Source organism: Salmo salar, chromosome 11 (genome assembly GCF_965601325.2).
Source record: "Salmo salar chromosome 11, fSalSal1, whole genome shotgun sequence".
Lineage (NCBI taxonomy): Eukaryota > Metazoa > Chordata > Actinopteri > Salmoniformes > Salmonidae > Salmo > Salmo salar.
The window spans coordinates 35,000,030-35,020,003 of NC_138301.1; the positions used below are offsets into that span (position 1 = coordinate 35,000,030).

The following is a 19,974-nucleotide window of genomic DNA, read 5'->3' on the forward strand; positions in this document are numbered from 1 at the left end:
TCATGTGCATTTTTCTCAGGAGTGGCTTCTGTCTGGCCACTCTCCCATAAAGCCCAGATTGGAGAAGGGCTGTAGAGACTGTTGTCCTTCTGGCAGGTTCTCCCATCTCAGCCAAGGAACTCTGTAGTTCTGTCAGAGTGGTCATTTGGTTCTTGATCACCTCACTGACCAAGGTCCTTCTTGCACGGTTGCTCAGGTTGGTCGGACGCCCAGCTCTAGGCAGAGTCTGGGTAGTTCCATACTTTTTTCAATTTCCCCATGATAGAGACCACTGTGCTCTTGTAAACTTTCAACATTCTAGAAATTGTTTTATACCCTTCCCCAGATATATGCCTCATCACTCATCTCGCAGATCTACGGACAGTTCCTTGGACTTCATGGTATAATTTCTGCTCTGACTGTCAACTGTGGGACCTTATTTAATCATGACCAAACAATTGAATTGGCCACAGGTGGACTCCAATCAAGTTGTAGTGACGTCTCAAGGATAATCAAAGGAAATTGGATGCACCTGAGCTCAATTTGGAGTGTCATAGGGGTGTGAATACTAATGTAAATGAGATATTTCTGTATTTAATTTTCAATAAATTTGCTAACATTTCTATAAACATGTTTTCACTGTCATAATGGGGTATTGTTTGTAGATCGGTGATAAAAATTCAGGCTGTAACACAACAAAATGTGGAATAAGTCATGAATACTTTCTGAAGGCACTGTATGCACAAATAGTTTCCAACTGTTTCAGATGGGGAGCAAGCGGATGCACACACACACACATTTTGAATGGGAATCAACTGTTTGGTCCACACAAGGATTTTAAAACAAGTGTGTGTGTGTGTGTGTGTGTGTGTGTGTGTGTTTGGCAAGAGGAGAGACAGAGAGTGTGTGTGTGCCTGCGTGTGTATGTGTGCCCATGTCTGTGTATGTGCACGAACACGTGTATGTGGACACAGTGCAAGTGCACCGTAAAAGCAAAGGTTGCACACAGAAACAACAGTTGCCAGCTGGAGTGCTCCATGCATCTGGGATGAATAACATCTGCTTTACAGTGTGTTTAGGATAGATGGATCAGAAGAGTGTAACCCTCTCTGTTCTCTCTCTGCAGGCTGCAAACCAACCCTCTACTCCCCCAACAGCTGGCCAAGATGAGCTCATTTGTTATGGTTGGGGTTGTGATAGAAGATAGGGATTCTGTAATGAGAGGGGCCCCATAACTACACAGCAGGCAGAAGTCAACAGAAAGTGAGTAAGTAAAACAAGCTTACATTTTCATTTTGGGTTCTGATGGGGGTGCAATAGTTGAACTAAACTCAGGAGGCATTTCTAAGTTATATTCTTCAGTAGTCAATAGGTACAGTGTTGGGACTGTGACACATTTTTTGTTGTTTTGGCTCTGGACTATGAGGTTAAAATGCAGACTGTCAACTTTAAGGGTATTTTCATCCCTATCAGGTGAACCATTAAAAAAATTACAGCACTTTTTGTACATAGTCCCCCCATTTTAGGAGACCAACATTTACTTTTGTGTGCTAAAGTAGTAAAAAGTTAAGTATTTGGTCTCATATTCATAGCACACAATGACTACATTAAGATTGTGACTTCACAAATTAGTTGGATGCATTTGCTGTGTGTTTTGCTTGTGTTTACGATTATTTTGTGCCTAATAGAAATGAATGGTAAATAATGTATTGTGTCATTTTGTAGTCACTTGTATTGTAAATAAGAATAGAATATGTTTCTAAACACTTTTACATTAATGTGGATGTTACCATGATTACGGATAATCCTGAATGGTGAATAATGATGAGTGAGAAAGTTACAGATGCACAAATATGATATCCCCAAGACTTGCTAATCTCTCATCATTACAATAACAGGCGAGGTTAGCATTTGGGGGGAGGTGGGGGGGTGATATTTGTGCATGCACTAATATTTATTCACAATTCATTCAGGATTATCTGTAATCATTGTAGCATCCACATTAATGTAGAAGTGTTTAGAAACATATTCTATTCTTGTTTACAATGAAAGTGACTCCAAAATGATGCAATATGTTATTTACCATTACTTTCTATTGGACACAAAATAATCGTAAACACAACCAAAACAAACAGCAAATGCGTCCAACAAATTTCTAAAGTCACAAGCTTGATGTAGTCATTACGTGCTAGGAATATGGGACCAAATACTACACTTTTGACAAATGTAATCCACATATACTGTAAATGAATTTGTCAAAATGCTTTTGATCCCCTAAAATGGGGGACTATGTCGAAAACGTGCTGTTATTTATAAACGGTTCACCCGATATGGATGGAAATACCCTCAAATTAAAGCTGACCGTCTGTACTTTAACCTCATAGTCATTGTATCATCGAAAATCCAAAGTTCTGCAGTACATAGCCAAAACAACAAAAAGGTGTCACTGTCCTAATACTTTTGGAGCTCACTCTATATATCATTATTTAAAAGTCAACAAATAAATGTATGTAGCAATCGCAGATTGCCCCTTTAAAGTTTTAGAGACTCTGGGGAAAGTGACTCAATTCATGCAGTGTATTAGAGCATGTCAGTCATTATTTCTGCTGACCTGGCAATTATGCATTGGATCCGTTTATAATGAAAACAAATGGTCAGATGGATCGGCTTTGCTTTGTTTCTAATACATTCACACAACCGAAAATTACTTAAGGTTTTTGTGAAAACTTGTAGATATTTTCATATATTCTTTTGAAGCCAAGTACTTGGATATGGTTTTTGTGTCATCATTGCGGTCAGAATCCATAGTGCCACTATAGCCACAGGCGGGTACCTTTTTTGAGGACGGTCCAAGAACTCCGCATACTTACCATTTTTTTCTGCTTAACATCCATAAGAAGCTGCATCTCTCCCTTTTCTTTTATATAATATTTTGGGGTTTAATAAAACTCGAAGAAGAAAAGTCACGCGGCATTGTACCAGCTAGTTGTAAAACTGTAAGTAAATAATAATCACCACATGAAGAATATCATAAAACAGATGATACATTAACGGTGTCAGGTTGAAAAAGATTATTCTGATTCAGGTTGATAAATTGTATTACTCGTATCGTCGCTACGTAGTTTGATAAGTTGTTTTACTGGAATCGTCCCTATGTGTAAGTAATGTCAGGTGTGCAGAACAGGAGGCAGTATCATATTCCTTACCGACTTTCTGGGAAATTGACTATTACGGTGCATATAGCCTCTATAGGTTTCTATGTTATAATCAAAGACTATTAAGATCCACAAGTCTAATTGAGATGTTGAATCAAAACACATGTATTGTTGCCTATTGAATATTTTGAGTACAGTTTTTTTTGTAACCAAATGTAATTATTTATTTTTTTTAAACACTGTAAAACACAAAACACATTGAAATGTAATAACCTACAAACACAACAACCCCTACCCTCCACCCCATGGCAAACCTCTGAGAAATTAACAGGAAAAAAGACTATAGACATTAAATTGAATTGCCTTTCAGATCTAGTATTCAGGGAAAAGAACTGCAGTCAAATGTTTTAGATGGATTTAATTGTATTATGCATTTAGTTCCCGTATTCACCCTCATTAACTAGACTGTATTTGGGTCAGAAGCACAGACATCTGGAGCAAGAGCACAGACAAATTATTGCTAAATTAAGATGTTGTTTTCACATCAGCTTTTCACTAGGAGCCAAAGTTTACTACGTAGTAAATAAACCAAAACCAAAATGTTAATCTACAACCATTGCAATGCTCATGTGTGTATTCTGATCTTCAATCTGAATATGCTTCCTAAGGCATCCCTTCCCTCATTTTAGAGATACAAGGAATAAACCAGTATATATTGTTAATAGGCAGATTTAATTAAAATAAAAAATTAAAATAATAAAAAATAAATAAAAAAAAAAACATTGCAATGCTCAAACAGTGACATAAACTTCTAATTTTTTCTTAAATCTTTTGTGAGTTGCAGATTTGCCATACAAAACATATGATACTGCCACCTATTGGCAGTATATAGATACGACTACTGTTAATATGCAAGTGGAACGTAACAGTATTAGGGCTAGGGAGATAGGCCAACAGCAGGGGAGAGAGAGGCTAGTGCTAACTGGGATCCTTGAAGTTTAAATGTTAAATGGTTAAGATAAGGTTAGGGTTATCGTTAGGTAAGGTTTATGTTTATGGTTAGGGTAAGGGCTACGTTTAGGGTTAGGGTTTAGGGTAGGGAGATCCCAAGGATCCCGGATAGCACTAGCTGTGGAGAAAGGTCAGGGGGCTGAGATTGGGGTCAGTCAAAGTCAGTGGTTCCCACACCCTTTACAGCTCTTAACATTTTTTTCTTAGACCCACCACATAATCTAAATCAATGTGTCTGAACAGGCCCCAGTCTTTAGCCGCGACCCAGAGGGAATTATCTGTGACCCTCCTCTGGGTCCCGTCTCACCATATGGGAACCACTGGGAAGGGGGTCCAGTCAAGACACCATCCCAACTCTATTTGTGTACCTTCTCCCTGCATTGTGCACCTTCTCCCTGCATTGTGCACTGGTTCGTTCCCACTCAAGGATTTAAAATAATTGAAATGGTGGTTGAATTGGCTGGACAGTAATCAGTCCAGTCCTTTTATATCCATGAGGGGAGTGAACAAGTGCACACTTCGGGGAGAAGGGAGAGTATTATAATTAGGCTAAAGACACTATACTCGTACCCCAGAGCCTTATATTTGCTTGTATCCTCTGTGGTTCAGTGACAAGGATGATGGTGGCTCACCCTCTCCCACTGTTGGCGATATTGCTGCAGCTGCTCCTCTCCTGCTTGCCCGCCCTCGGATACTCCAACAGATTCTTCTACCAAGAAATTCTCAACGGAAACGGCAATGGAGAGAGTAGGAGCATACACTTATGTTTTATGAATGAAGAGTTGAACATGAGTACATGCCTTAGGTAGGGGCAATGCATCCACCTTCCATGTAACATACACATAAATGTTTTGCAACTGAAAACGATAGTGAGCCTTTCTTATTGAACAAGTCCAGGTAGTTCCTCCCTCTTTCAGGCCCTTGGTGCCTAATGAACACGACCCATAAATGGCTTATCAATTCAAACTCTCTGAGGAGGTTGCACAGACCCAAATGAAGTCTGACTAACTGGTGTTTTATGTGTATTTTCCTTTGTAGTCCACTTTAACGGTGTAAAGCTCCATGTGGACTCCTCCCAGCCCTCTCTGTTCGCTTTGCGGGGGAGTAACGCAACCCTATCCTGCCGATACTGGTACGAGCCAGAGTTGAGCTCCCCCAGGAGGGTGCGGGTGAAGTGGTCCTGGCTGCCCGTCATGGGGGGCCATGAGACAGACGTTCTAGTGGCCATCGGGCCCCGCATTCACAGCTTTGGGGATTTCAGGTACTCTAGCTATTCTTGATGCAGTCCCGTTCATTCTAAAACCATTATGATAATTTGTGTATAGTGAGTGTTTTTATTTCTATACTGTAGTTCTTAAGCTCCCGCCTTTGATTTTTATAGTTCATTTTTTTAAATGTTGTATTCCTTTAATTTCTATACTATCATTCTTTCATTGTTATAATTGTGTCACAAATTCCTTATTATGTACCTTGCATTTCTTTTCCTGCATTTTTGTGAATTCAGGGCTTCCTCGCAAAGAGACATCTGTCGAAATGGGACTTCACTGTATAAATAAAGGTTAAATAAAAAAAGGCTTAATTCACACTCGGCAGAGGTGGAAAAAGTACCCAATTGTCATACTTGAGTAAAAGTAAAGCTATCTTAAAACTTTTTCAGGATTGGTGGGTCCCCTGCAGGACGTTTGAGCTAACGTAGGTTAATGTGATTAGCATGAGGTTGTAAATGACTCAAGAAAAAAATGTAAGCCACCCAGTAAAAGTCCAAAAGTATCTGGTCTTAAATATACATAAGTATCAAAAGTCAATGTGAATGCGTTAAATTCAATTCCTTATATTAAGCAAACCAGACTGTCAGATTCTTGATTTAAAGATTTAAAGACAGCCAGGGGCACACTCCAAAACTCAGACACAATTGGCCAACGCAACATGAGTTTAGTCCAGCAGAGCAGACATGGGGGTGATTGTGTGTTAAATTGATAAGTGTGTGAATTGGACACTTTTTGCTGTCCTGCCTGAGCATTTCAATGTAACAAGCACTTTGGGGTGTCAGGAAAAATGTATGGGACTAAAAAGTGTATTTTCTTTAGGAATGAAGTGAAGTTAAAGTTGACAAACATGAATATTCAACTAAAGTGCAGATACCCCAAAAACTACGTAGGTAGTACTTCAAAGTATTTTTATTTTGTTACTTTACACCACTGACACTCTGGGCTGTATAGATGAGGAAAAATGCATTTCACACAACTGTTGTGATACAATGGATAATTTTGAGTTTGCCTGTACAAAAATGTTTATACATCTGTTGAACACATTGATGATAACAAAGTCCTCTATTTATCTCTCAGGGACCGGGTGCATCTTAGACAGGACTCACCAGGAGATGCTTCGCTGGTCATGACTGAACTCCAGCTCAATGACACGGGTCGTTACCGCTGTGAGGTCATCGACGGGCTGGAGGACAAGAGCGCCACTGTCGACCTCGAGCTACGAGGTAGACTATATTATAGTGCCGTATAACAACCTCATTTGTGAGTGCCATCCAGCCCCTCCCATCACTACTGTACTCACACACATTAAAGGTGCAATCTGCAATATTTACAGCTATTATGTGGTCATTTAAAATAATTAAATATTATTAAATATTTGATTCTTAAAAAATATAATGTATGTGCTTAGTACTGTTCATCTGCCTTACCCCATCTTATTGATGTCATGTACTGTCATGCACTACATCTAAAGTTCCCTCTATGGGTTGAAGTGTTACATTGGTCCAGCCCCATCTCTCAGCTTCAACTAAGTTAGGCTAACCAAGTAAGGCTGCTGTTTGGCTGAGAAACTAATGAAGGATTATGCCTTTAAAGTCATTACATATCTCTTGCTCCCCTCCAGGTGTGGTATTTCCCTACCAGCCTCCTCACGGCCGTTACAACCTGACCTACCATGATGCTCAGCAAGTCTGCCAGGAGCAGGACTCCACTCTGGCCACCTTCGAGCAGTTGTTCCAGGCCTGGGAGGAGGGGCTGGACTGGTGCAATGCATGTTGGCTGGCTGACGGGACAGTGCAGTACCCAATCACCAAGCCCCGGAGCCCCTGTGGGGGGCTGGGCCTTGCCCCTGGGGTTAGGAGCTACGGTAGACGCCACCGCCACCTCCACCGATACGACGTCTTCTGTTTCTCCTCCTCCCTCCGAGGTGAGACACACACACACACACACACACACACACACACACACACACACACACACACACACACACACACACACACACACACACACACACACTATACAGGTACACACACTATACAGGTACACACACTATACAGGTACACACCATACATGTACACACTATACAGGTACACACACTATACAGGTACATACACTATACAGGTACACACACTATACAGGTACGCACACTATACAGGTACACACACTATACAGTTACACACCATACATGTACACACTATACAGGTACACACACTATACAGGTACACACACTATACAGGTACACACCATACTAGAGGTCGACCGATTAATTGGAATGGCCGATTAATTTGGGCCGATTTCAAGTTTTCATAACAATCGGAAATCGGTATTTTTGGGACGTTTTTTTAATTACACCTTTATTTAACTAGGCAAGTCAGTTAAGAACACATTCTTATTTTCAATGACGGCCTAGGAACGGTGGGTTTGCTGCCTTGTTCAGGGGCAGAACGACAGATTTTTACCTTGTCAGCTCGGGGATTCAATCTTGCAACCTTACGGTTAACTAGACCAACGCACAAACCACCTGCTTTACATTGCACTCCACGAGGAGCCTGCCTGTTACGCGAATGCAATAAGAAGCCAAGGTAAGTTGCTAGCTAGCATTAAACTTATCTTATAAAAAACAATCAATCAATCATAATCATTAGTTAACTACACATGGTTGATGATATTACTAGTTTATCTAGCCTGTCCTGCGTTGCATATAATCGCTTAGGTACACGTTGCTCCAACGTGTACCTAACCATAAACATCAATGCCTTTCTTAAAATCAATACACAAGTATATATTTTTAAACCTGCATATTTAGTTAATATTGCCTGCTAACATGAATTTCTTTCAACTAGGGAAAATGTGTCACTTCTCTTGTAACAGAGTCAGGGTATATGCAGCAGTTTGGGCCACCTGGCTCGTTGCGAACTGTGAAGACTATTTCTTCCTAACAAAGACAGCTGACTTCGCCAAACGGGGGATGATTTAACAAAAGCACATTTGCGAAAAAAGCACAATCGTTGCACGACTGTACCTAACCATAAACATCAATGCCTTTCTTAAAATCAATACACAGAAGTATATATTTTTAAACCTGCATATTTAGCTAAAAGAAATCCAGGTTAGCAGGCAATATTAACCAGGTGAAGTTGTGTCATTTCTCTTGCGTTCATTGCACGCAGAGTCAGGGTATATGCAACAGTTTGGGCCGCCTGGCTCGTTGCGAACTAATTTGCCAGAATTTTACGTAATAATGACATAACATTGAAGGTTGTTCAATGTAACAGGAATATTTAGACTTAGGGATGCCACCCGTTAGATAAAATACGGAACGGTTCCGTATTTCACTGAAAGGAAAAACGTTTTGTTTTCGAGATGATAGTTTCCGGATTCGACCATATTAATGACCTAAGGCTCGTATTTCTGTGTGTTTATTATATTATTATTAAGTCTATGATTTACATTACATTACATTTAAGTCATTTAGCAGACGCTCTTATCCAGAGCGACTTACAAATTGGTGCATTCACCTTATGATATCCAGTGGAACAACCACTTTACAATAGTGCATCTAAATCTTTTAAGGGGGGGGGGGTTAGAAGGATTACTTTATCCTATCCTAGGTATTCCTTAAAGAGGTGGGGTTTCAGGTGTCTCCGGAAGGTGGTGATTGACTCCGCTGTCCTGGCGTCGTGAGGGAGCTTGTTCCACCATTGGGGTGCCAGAGCATCGAACAGTTTTGACTGGGCTGAGCGGGAACTGTGCTTCCTCAGAGGTAGGGGGGCCAGCAGGCCAGAGGTGGATGAACGCAGTGCCCTTGTTTGGGTGTAGGGCCTGATCAGAGCCTGAAGGTATGGAGGTGCCGTTCCCTTCACAGCTCCGTAGGCAATCACCATGGTCTTGTAGCGGATGCGAGCTTCAACTGGAAGCCAGTGGAGAGAGCAGAGGAGCGGGGTGATGTGAGAGAACTTGGGAAGGTTGAACACCAGACGGGCTGCGGCGTTCTGGATGAGTTGTAGGGGTTTAATGGCACAGGCAGGGAGCCCAGCCAACAGCGAGTTGCAGTAATCCAGACGGGAGATGACAAGTGCCTGGATTAGGACCTGCGCCGCTTCCTGTGTGAGGCAGGGTCGTACTCTGCGAATGTTGTAGAGCATGAACCTACAGGATCGGGTCACCGCCTTGATGTTAGTGGAGAACGACAGGGTGTTGTCCAGGATCACGCCAAGGTTCTTAGCACTCTGGGAGGAGGACACAAGGGAGTTGTCAACCGTGATGGCGAGATCATGGAACTGGCAGTCCTTCCCCGGGAGGAAGAGCAGCTCCGTCTTGCCGAGGTTCAGCTTGAGGTGGTGATCCGTCATCCACACTGATATGTCTGACAGACATGCAGAGATGCGATTCGCCGCCTGGTTATCAGAAGGGGGAAAGGAGAAGATTAATTGTGTGTCGTCTGCATAGCAATGATAGGAGAGACCATGTGAGGATATGACAGAGCCAAGTGACTTGGTGTATAGCGAGAATAGGAGAGGGCCTAGAACAGAGCCCTGGGGGACACCAGTGGTGAGAGCGCATGGTGCGGAGACAGATTCTCGCCACGCCACCTGGTAGGAGCGACCTGTCAGGTAGGACGCAATCCAAGCGTGGGCCGCGCCGGAGATGCCCAACTCAGAGAGGGTGGAGAGGAGGATCTGATGGTTCACAATATCAAAGGCAGCAGATAGGTCTAGAAGGATGAGAGCAGAGGAGAGAGAGTTAGCTTTAGCAGTGCGGAGAGCCTCCGTGACACAGAGAAGAGCAGTCTCAGTTGAATGCCCAGTCTTGAAACCTGACTGATTAGGATCAAGAAGGTCATTCTGAGAGAGATAGCAGGAGAGCTGGCCAAGGACGGCACGTTCAAGAGTTTTGGAGAGAAAAGAAAGAAGGGATACTGGTCTGTAGTTGTTGACATCGGAGGGATCAAGTGTAGGTTTTTTCAGAAGGGGTGCAACTCTCGCTCTCTTGAAGACGGAAGGGACGTAGCCAGCGGTCAAGGATGAGTTGATGAGCGAGGTGAGGTAGGGGAGAAGGTCTCCGGAAATGGTCTGGAGAAGAGAGGAGGGGATAGGGTCAAGTGGGTAGGTTGTTGGGCGGCCGGCCGTCACAAGACGCGAGATTTCATCTGGAGAGAGAGGGGAGAAAGAGGTCAAAGCACAGGGTAAGGCAGTGTGAGCAGGACCAGCGGTGTCGTTTGACTTAGCAAACGAGGATCGGATATCGTCATGATTTGATGGAGCAGTCTGACTGAGCGGTGGTAGGCAGCAGCAGGCTCGTAAGCATTCATTCAAACAGCACCTTCGTGTGTTTTGCCAGCAGCTCTTCGCTGTGCTTCAAGCATTGCGCTGTTTATGACTTCAAGCCTATCAACTCCCAAGATTAGGCTGATGTAACCGATGTGAAATGGCTAGCTAGTTAGCGGGTGCGCGCTAATAGCGTTTCAAACGTCACTCGCTCAGAGACTTGGAGTAGTTTTTCCCCTTGCTCTGCATGGGTAATGCTGCTTCGAGGGTGGCTGTTGTCGATGTGTTCCTGGTTCGAGCCCAGGTAGGAGCGAGGAGAGGGACGGAAGCTATACTGTTACACTGGCAGTACTAAAGTGCCTATAAGAACATCCAATAGTCAAAGGTATATGAAATACAAATCGTATAGAGAGAAATAGTCCTATAATTCCTATAATAACTACAACCTAAAACTTCTTACCTGGAAATATTGAAGACTCATGTTAAAAGGAACCACCAGCTTTCATATGTTCTCATGTTCTGAGCAAGGAACTTAAACGTTAGCTTTCTTACATGGCACATATTGCACTTTTACTTTCTTCTCCAACACTTTGTTTTTGCATTATTTAAACCAAATTAAACATGTTTCATTATTTATTTGAGGCTAAATTGATTTTATTGATGTATTATATTAAGTTAAAATAAGTGTTCATTCAGTATTGTTGTAATTGTCTTTATTACAAATACATAAAAAAAACGGCCGATTAATCGGTAGCGGCTTTTTTGGTCCTCCAATAATCGGCATCGGTATCGGCGTTGAAAAATCATAATCAGTCGACCTCTACACCATACAGGTACACACTATACAGGTACACACCATACAGGTACACACTATACAGGTACAAACACTATACAGGTACACACCATACAGGTACACACACTATACAGGTACACACACCATACAGGTACACACCATACAGGTACACACACTATACAGGTACACACACTATACAGGTACACACACTATACTGGTACACACCATACAGGTACACACACTATGCAGGTACATACACTATACAGGTGCAGATATAGAGATAATTCACCCTACAACTAGAGTCAAGCACAGTCCATCTATTGTGTAACATTATGTTATATGCATTTGAAGAAATCTGCAATTGACTCTTACTGTAACTTTCATTTTGTGGTGAACCTTCATTGAGCTCCTTTAGATGCATAACTTTGAATTGATCACCTTATACACCTCCAGTCTCTGCCATGTCCTCTTCTCCAGGTAAGGTCTACTACCTCCAGCACCCCCAGAAGCTCAACCTCACTGAGGCCCAGCAGGCGTGCCTCAACGACGGGGCCCAGATAGCCAAGGTGGGCCAGCTCTACGCCGCCTGGAAGTTCATGGGCCTGGACCGCTGTGACGCCGGATGGCTTGCTGACGGGAGCCTGCGCTACCCCATCACCAACCCCCGCCGCAACTGTGGCCCCCTGGAACCAGGGGTGCGCAGCTTTGGGTTTGCCCCACCGCACCACAAGCACGGAGTGTACTGCTACAGTGCAGGTACGCGGTAAATCTGATATACGTGATAAAAGTACATACCACCCTTAGGTCATACCATTTACATCTCTCGTAGTAGGTAGGGGAACAAAACGAAATCCACATGAATGAATGTTGACATGCATAGAAATTCAAGATGCTATGGTGAGAGGGCTGTGTTATGATGTAACGTTATGGTATGGTGTGTGAGGGCCTCTACTGTGGTGAAGGCTAGACAAAAAATAATAATACTGGGATATGATGGCCTGGTGGTTGTGTTTCAGGGTTATAGTCCTCGCTAGTCTGTCAGCCTCCCTTGTGATTTAGACAAGCAGGTTAGCACCATGGTGAACAACATGCATGTTCCACACAGGGTTAGCCACTCACTGTAACAAAAGGAACATTTTGTTCAATGACTTCTCCCTGGATTGGGATAGAAGTTTTACCTCATATTCATTATATCTAGGACAATACCAGTCTACATATAGAAATGGAGCGTTTCAATGTTTTGTAGTCAAAAAGATGGAAGAAAGGGTTGTAACCAAATTACTCCCAGTGATGTTGTCTGTCATTTTCAAATAAAAACAAAGACTTTCATACAATGACTTTCCAGTCTTCAAAAATCCTTGTTTTAATTTGAAAATGGCTCCCGGTGACATCACGGGGCGTAATTTTCTCAGAAACTTTTCTTCTACCTTGGGTGCATTCGTAAATTCACTCTGGCTATCAACTCCGATTTCAGAGCACTCTCATCTGAGTGTGCCAGAGCGCAGAATAACTGATGAATTTGTGAACTCTCAACACCTGTTGATTTTGGCCGGTGTCAGTAAACGTCGGCAATAAAGCATAATTAAATTGTTGCCAGCAGCACAGTTACAGTCACCAACACTCTGGATAACATGGTCAGAGGGAAGTGTTCTCTCATTTATGTCTGGAAGTAGCTAGCAAGCTAGCTAACTTTAGCCAGTTAGCTTGGGTGCTTGACTGCTGTTGTGAGGCCAGAACGCTCAGAACAACCCTACTCCTCAGCCAGAGCATCCAGTGTTCGCTCTGAATGCTCCGAGAGCGAAACACTCTGAATTTACGAATGGACAATCTGACAACTCTCTGAATTTACGAACGCCCAGAGCACACTCTGAGCGCTCTCTAGCACTCCAGAGTGAATTGACGAGCGCACCCCTTGTTGACTACAAAACCATTTCACATATGCAGACACTGGTATGGTGCTGGATGTAACAAATATGAGGTTAATCTGTGAAGTGTTCTTGAATTAATCTATGACTGATCCTCTAATGTCACGTATGAATAGTATTCTTAATAATAATAATATTATAATATTAATATGTTTTACCAATAATTCTGGACACACCTAAATCTTGCTGTAGGCTATAATGTGATCCATCACTAAGTATGAATGAATCTGTATTTAAACTCTGACCTCAGCTTCAATTGCAATATTATGCATTTTTTTATTTATACTTCATGTATTGTATTTATCTGCTGTACTCTCTTTGTAAACATATTTGTGTGTGACATAGGAGCTGAACTCAGAATTAATAAGTAATTAATTAATTATCAAGAATAACCAGTTCTGTGATGATTTATTAGCTGTTATTATGTTTATCTCAAAAACCAGGACTTATCTTTTATACTGTATGACCTGTACCTCACTTGGTTGGTTGGTTTGATTATGTAGGTGGTGGGTTTTAATAACATGGTTTTAGATGATGATGGACACGTATACTAACTTATTTTTGTAAAATAAATAGTCAACATTTCGATTCATGTGTTAATGATTTTGCGTACTTTGGAGGCATACTTGGTTTGTTTGTGTTTTAATAACGTTCAGTTCAATTCAAACATTAAATCCTTGCACATGTACAAGGCTTAGCAGTGTTGCTTCCTCGCTCACAACATACTTACCAGTACTTGATCTTGCGCCCTCTGCCTCGCCAACACAGGTGACTACCCTGCTTGACAACGTACTAACCAGTTGCGCCACAAAAAAAAAGATCCAATTCAATGGCACTATTGGCAACATTTCAAGCTGCGGAGTGAGCTAACAGCACGATCTTATCACCGAGCTAACAGCACGATCTTATCTCCGAGCTAACAGCATGATCTTATCACCGAGCTAACAGCACGATCTTATCTCCGAGCTAACAGCACGATCTTATCTCCGAGCTAACAGCACGATCTTATCACCGAGCTAACAGCACGATCTTATCTCCGAGCTAACAGCATGATCTTATCTCCGAGCTAACAGCACGATCTTATCACCGAGCTGACAGCACGATCTTATCTCCGAGCTAACAGCACGATCTTATCTCCGAGCTAACAGCACGATCTTATCTCCGAGCTAACAGCACGATCTTATCACCGAGCTAACAGCACGATCTTATCTCCGAGCTAACAGCACGATCTTATCTCCGAGCTAACAGCACGATCTTATCACCGAGCTAACAGCACGATCTTATCTCCGAGCTAACAGCACGATCTTATCTCCGAGCTAACAGCACGATCTTATCTCCGAGCTAACAGCACGATCTTATCTCCGAGCTAACAGCACGATCTTATCTCCGAGCTAACAGCACGATCTTATCCCCGAGCTAACAACACCATCTTATCACCAAGCTAACAGCACGATCTTATCTCCGTTACACTTACACCAGAGGAAGCTGGTGGGAGGAGCTATAGGAGGACAGGCTCATTGTAATGACTGTAATGGAATGAATGGAACAGAGTCAAACGTCGTTTCCATATGTTTGATGTGTTTTATACAGTTCCATTTATTCCATTCAGCCAATTGCAATGAGACCATCCTCCTATAGCTCCTCCCATCCGCCTCCTCTGACTCACACACAACCCAGCTAACAATTCCTATGTCTGAAACCTTTGTGGAATGTTATGTTTTAATGTTCTAATGTGAAAGTGACCAGTTCTTTGGGAGTTTTGGCAATGTTTCATTTACGTCAATGAGCACATCACAAGATTATAATTAGCATGTTTTGCCATGAAGTTTTTAACATGTTCAGAAAAACGTTAAGGTCGGGATCCAATGCATTTGCGGGTTATAGTTATTGAGGCTTTTAAAGGCAATGTTCCCGCGTTTGCGAAGATCCCATTCATGATAAACACTGTAAATGTTGGCTCAATCGTAAATTGCCTTTAAAAAGTGCAATGCCTATAACCCAGGATGGGATTGAATCCTGGTCTAACACTTTGTGTCCTGCTCTACCTCAGCATCCATCTGTTCAAGCATTGCAACACTGCTATTAACAACTTTAATACATGATTACACTGCTATTAACAACTTTAATACATGATTACACTGCTATTAACAACTTTAATACATGATTACACTGCTATTAACAACTTTAATACATGATTTTATTTATTTATTTCACCAGGTAAAATAGTTGAGAACAAGTTCTCATTTACAACTGCGACCTGGCCAAGATAAAGCAAAGCAGTGTGACACAAACAACAACACAGAGTTACACATGGAATAAACAAGCGTACAGTCAATAACACAATAGAAAAAAAGAAAGTCTATATACAGTGTGTGCAAATGACATGAGGAGGTAAGGCAATAAATAGGCCATAGTAGCGAAGTAATTACAATTTAGCAAATTAACACTGGAGTGATAGATGAGCAGATGGTGATGTGCAAGTAGAAATACTGGTGTGCAAAAGAGCAGAAAAGTAAATAAAAACAATATGGGGATGAGGTAGGTAGATTGGGTGGGCTATTTACAGATGGGCTGTGTACAGCTGCAGCGATCTGTTAGCTGTTCAGATAGCTGATGTTTAAAGTTAGTGAGGGAAATATAAGGTTTGTAACACAGTGTCCAAAGAAGGGCCAGATGTATACAGAATGGTGTCGTCTGCATAGAGGTGGATCAGGGAATCACCCGCAGCAAGAGCGACATTGTTGATATATACATAGAAAAGAGTCGGCCCGAGAATTGAACCCTGTGGTACCCCCATAGAGACTGCCAGAGGTCCGGACAACAGGCCCTCTGATTTGACACATTGAACTTTGTCTGAGAAGTAGTTGGTGAACCAGGCGAGGCAGTCATTTGAGAAACCAAGGCTGTTGAGTCTGCCGATAAGAACACGGTGATTGACAGAGTCGAAAGCCTTGGCCAATTAGTGAGGGAGAGCCTCAAATAACCCCTTAATTTGTATATATCCACTGTGTACATTAATTGCGGCAAAGTTGGTCAACATGTAAGCGCAAGTCTCACAATTTTTATCCCCATAATGCAACACACTTGGAAAGGTGGTGACCAACAATGGTCAACGACTTTATAAAACAGAGTCACTCGTGCACACGTAATTCCTAATGAGCCATGTACAACTGCCTTACCCCATCACAAACCCAAAATATGTTGTTTTACTCCATTGTTTGTAAACATTGTCTTTGTAAACAAACAATGTATCGCTTCAAAACATGGTTAAAACTATCATTTAGATCTCATGGACTGTCTGCCTTTGCACCTGTGGTTACATTGCTCCAGTCCTATCCCTCAGCTTTATTGCAATTCCAGTGGCAGGGCTGTTGTTTGGCTGAAAAATCGAATTACATTACAGTGATTACATATCTCTTGCTCCCCTCCAGTTGTGGTGTTTCCCTACCAGCCTCCTCACGGCCGCTACAGTCTGACCTACCATGATGCTCAGCAAGTCTGCCAGGAGCAGGACTCCACTCTGGCCACCTTCGAGCAGCTGTTCCAGGCCTGGAAGGAGGGTCTGAACTGGTGCAACGCAGGCTGGCTGGCTGACGGGACAGTGCAGTACCCCATCACCAAGCCCCGAAGGCCCTGTGGGGGACTCGGCCTCGCCCCCGGGGTTAGGAGTTACGGTAGTCGCCACCGCCACCTCCACCGCTATGACGTCTTTTGCTCTTCCTCCCCCCTCCGAGGTGAGAGATTTTTTTACTTCTGTACATCCCATAGAGAAAGATCAACACTGTAACTGGATGTGTGTACACTCTTAGGAAAAAAAGGTTCCAAAAGGGTTCTTCGGCTGTCCCAATAGGAGAACCCTTTTAGGTTCCAGGTAGAACCCTTTTGGGTTTCATGTAGAATCCTCTGTGGTAAGGGTTCTACATTGATCCCAAAAGGGTTTTTCAAAGGGTTCTCCTATGGGGACAGCCGAAGAACAATTTTTAGGTTCTAGATAACACCTTTTTTCAAAGAGTGTAACTCTTTGATAAGCTAAGCTTGGATTTGGATGGGTAGACAATACAGTTTCCCTTTCTCTTCTCCAGGTAAGGTCTACTACCTCCAGCACCCCCAGAAGCTCAACCTCACTGAGGCCCAGCAGGCGTGCTTCAACAACGGAGCCCAGATAGCCAAGGTGGGCCAGCTCTACGTCGCCTGGAGGTTTATGGGCCTGAACCGCTGTGATGCCGGATGGCTCGCCGACGGGAGCCTGCGCTACCCCGTCACCAACCCCAGCCGCAACTGTGGCCCCCTGGAACCAGGGGTGCGCAGCTTTGGGTTCCCCCCTCCATACCAGAAGCATGGGGTGTACTGCTACAGTGCAGGTATGCAGTAAATCTCATAGATGTGATAAATGTACATATCTCACATCTCTTCTAGTATGGTAACAGATCACAATCCACAAGTGAATAGGTGTATCTCATGAATATACATTCTATACTTACTATATTGGGGTGTGAAGGTTGTGTTATGGTGTGAAGTTGTGGCATTGTGTGAGGATTTCTAATGTAGCTGGGGCCTGCTAAAACAACTGGGAGAATTATCTGTCTGTACTTAGTGGCTGTACATGTTTACTATGGTCCTCCTTGTGAGCAGCCTCCCTTGTTATTTACACCAGCAGGTTAGCAGCACCATGGTGAACATGCATTTCTCACACAGGATCAAACACTCACTGCATCTAGCCTGTGGTCAATGAGATCAGGAACATTTGTCATAGTCCACCGTTCAAGGACTTGAGATTTCCTTGCTCTGTTTTTTTGGCTGTATTTGACAGGGACAGATATAATCTAGAGATTGAATGAACAGTCAGATGCAATGCACCATCATACCTGAGCTTATTTCCAGTGGTTGTCCTCAGATTATCATTGAAGTACACTAGTTAGTATTAAAACATCTACACAGTTGTTCTGTCATGAGCCAGATCTTTACAGTATGCATATCTATGACTGTTGATAGATGTGTCACAGTGTTATATTGTAATATAATGTATGAATACTATTCTTACATTTTGGACCAATAATGGTCAACAACTTTAGTACATTATGGACCCACCTAAATCTTGCTGTAGCCTATAATGTGATCCCTCACTATGTGTGAATGAACCTGTAGTTAAACCCAGACCTCAGCTTCAACTGTAATATTATGCGTATTGTTAGTTAAACTTCATGTATTGTATGCATTTACACTTCTCTCTTTGTAAACATTTTCCTGTACGACATAGGAGCTGATCTCAGCTGATATTTTTGTTAAATAAATTGTCTACCTTAAGAGGCTTTTGTTTGTGTTTTTAAAACCATTCAATTCAATCCAAAAATGTAATCCTTCACACACAATACGCAAAGCAGAAGACAGAAAGGAATAGTAACATCCGTGTTTGGGAAACAATGTCTAATATTGTAGTATAGAAAACGACTAGAAACAACTTATTTCTTTATATCCCTGCCTTGTTTTCCAACCATATAGACGGATAGAGGACACACTTGCTAGTTTTTGCAAAGCCTGTTTTTGCATGGGCAGCGCCAGGGATTAAAGAGGCAATCTGCAGTTGCTACATTCATTTTTAGACTTTTTAATGAATTATAATTACCCATTGATTCATGAAAAATATAATTTATACAGTAGATTAACTTAGTTTAACTGTCGCACCCCATCAGAACCCAAAATGTAAGATTGTTTTACTCCATTGTTTGTAAACAATGTACATGTAAACAAACGCTTTGCAGCCTCAAAACATAGTTAAAACTATCATTTTGATATAATGGATGGTCAGTCTTTGTAATCCTTAGCTCTGTCCATGAGTTTGCGAGTGGTTACATTTCTCCAGCTCCATCTCTCAGCTGTATACTAAATCAGTGGTGGGGTAAACGCTTTGTTATTGTTCAAACTGCAGATTGCCCCTATAAGGTTTTCACTATTTTATAGAAGTAAACTGCATGGGACTTCCCAAGGGTTAATGAGGGATCACATAATTCCATTTAGGTACGCAGGAAGGAAAAGACAATGAATTATAGTCCTGAGCAAACATTCCAGCACTGCAGATGGAAGTAAATGACCAACCTTGGCTTTATGCCTGTTCACACACTCCAACACAGTAGCTGATGGTATGCACGTTTTCAGTTTATTGATGAAACCACCAATAAACTCATAGAATAAAGTAGAAGAAATACTTTAAAATGGAAGTATTTTCTCTGGCGCCGGGGAGGGCTGCCGTCTTATTGGCTCTTAACCAACCATGCTATTTTGTTTGTTTTTTTGCGTTGTTTGTAACTTGTTTTGGTCATAATGTTGCTGCTACCATCTCTTATGACCAAAAAGAGCTTCTGGACATCAGCACTGGGATTACTCACCTCAAATTGGACGAGGAGTTCTTCTTCAATGAGTCGGACATGAGGGATATACTACAGACACCAGACCAGGCCCAGATCCCCGTGATTCGCTGGAAAAGGAAATGTAGGTTTCGTGGAAAGACATTGGGATGCCTTGTGAGGATCAGGTGACGAGTGGCTAATTTGCCCTTGCCTTCCATTCTGCTAGCTAACGTTC

General features: G+C 42.3%; 1 protein-coding gene across 3 annotated transcripts; it reads left to right on the forward strand.

The window, feature by feature from the left end:
• Positions 1-899: 899 nt before the first annotated feature.
• LOC106562426 (hyaluronan and proteoglycan link protein 3) lies at positions 900-18,699 on the forward strand. Of its 3 annotated transcripts, none has more exons than XM_045689396.2 (8): positions 900-1,246; positions 4,755-4,892; positions 5,184-5,406; positions 6,491-6,636; positions 7,035-7,337; positions 11,948-12,226; positions 16,827-17,129; positions 17,478-18,699. In XM_045689396.2, coding segments are annotated over exons 1-8 (1,683 nt in total). In that variant the 5' UTR covers positions 900-1,245; the 3' UTR covers positions 17,768-18,699. The 3 variants fall into 3 exon arrangements, with proteins under 3 accessions (XP_045545352.1, XP_045545353.1, XP_045545354.1); XM_045689397.2 differs by having other exon boundaries at positions 900-1,242; XM_045689398.2 differs by lacking the exon at positions 900-1,246 and adding an exon at positions 2,538-2,975.
• The last annotated feature ends 1,275 nt before the right edge of the window (positions 18,700-19,974 follow it).

Excerpts from the sequence above, each read along its gene's own strand:
- LOC106562426 (XM_045689396.2), top strand. Across the intron at positions 4,893-5,183 it reads CGGAAACGGCAATGGAGAGA|TCCACTTTAACGGTGTAAAG; the intron begins GTAGGAGCATAC and ends TTTCCTTTGTAG. Across the intron at positions 12,227-16,826 it reads AGTGTACTGCTACAGTGCAG|TTGTGGTGTTTCCCTACCAG; the intron begins GTACGCGGTAAA and ends GCTCCCCTCCAG.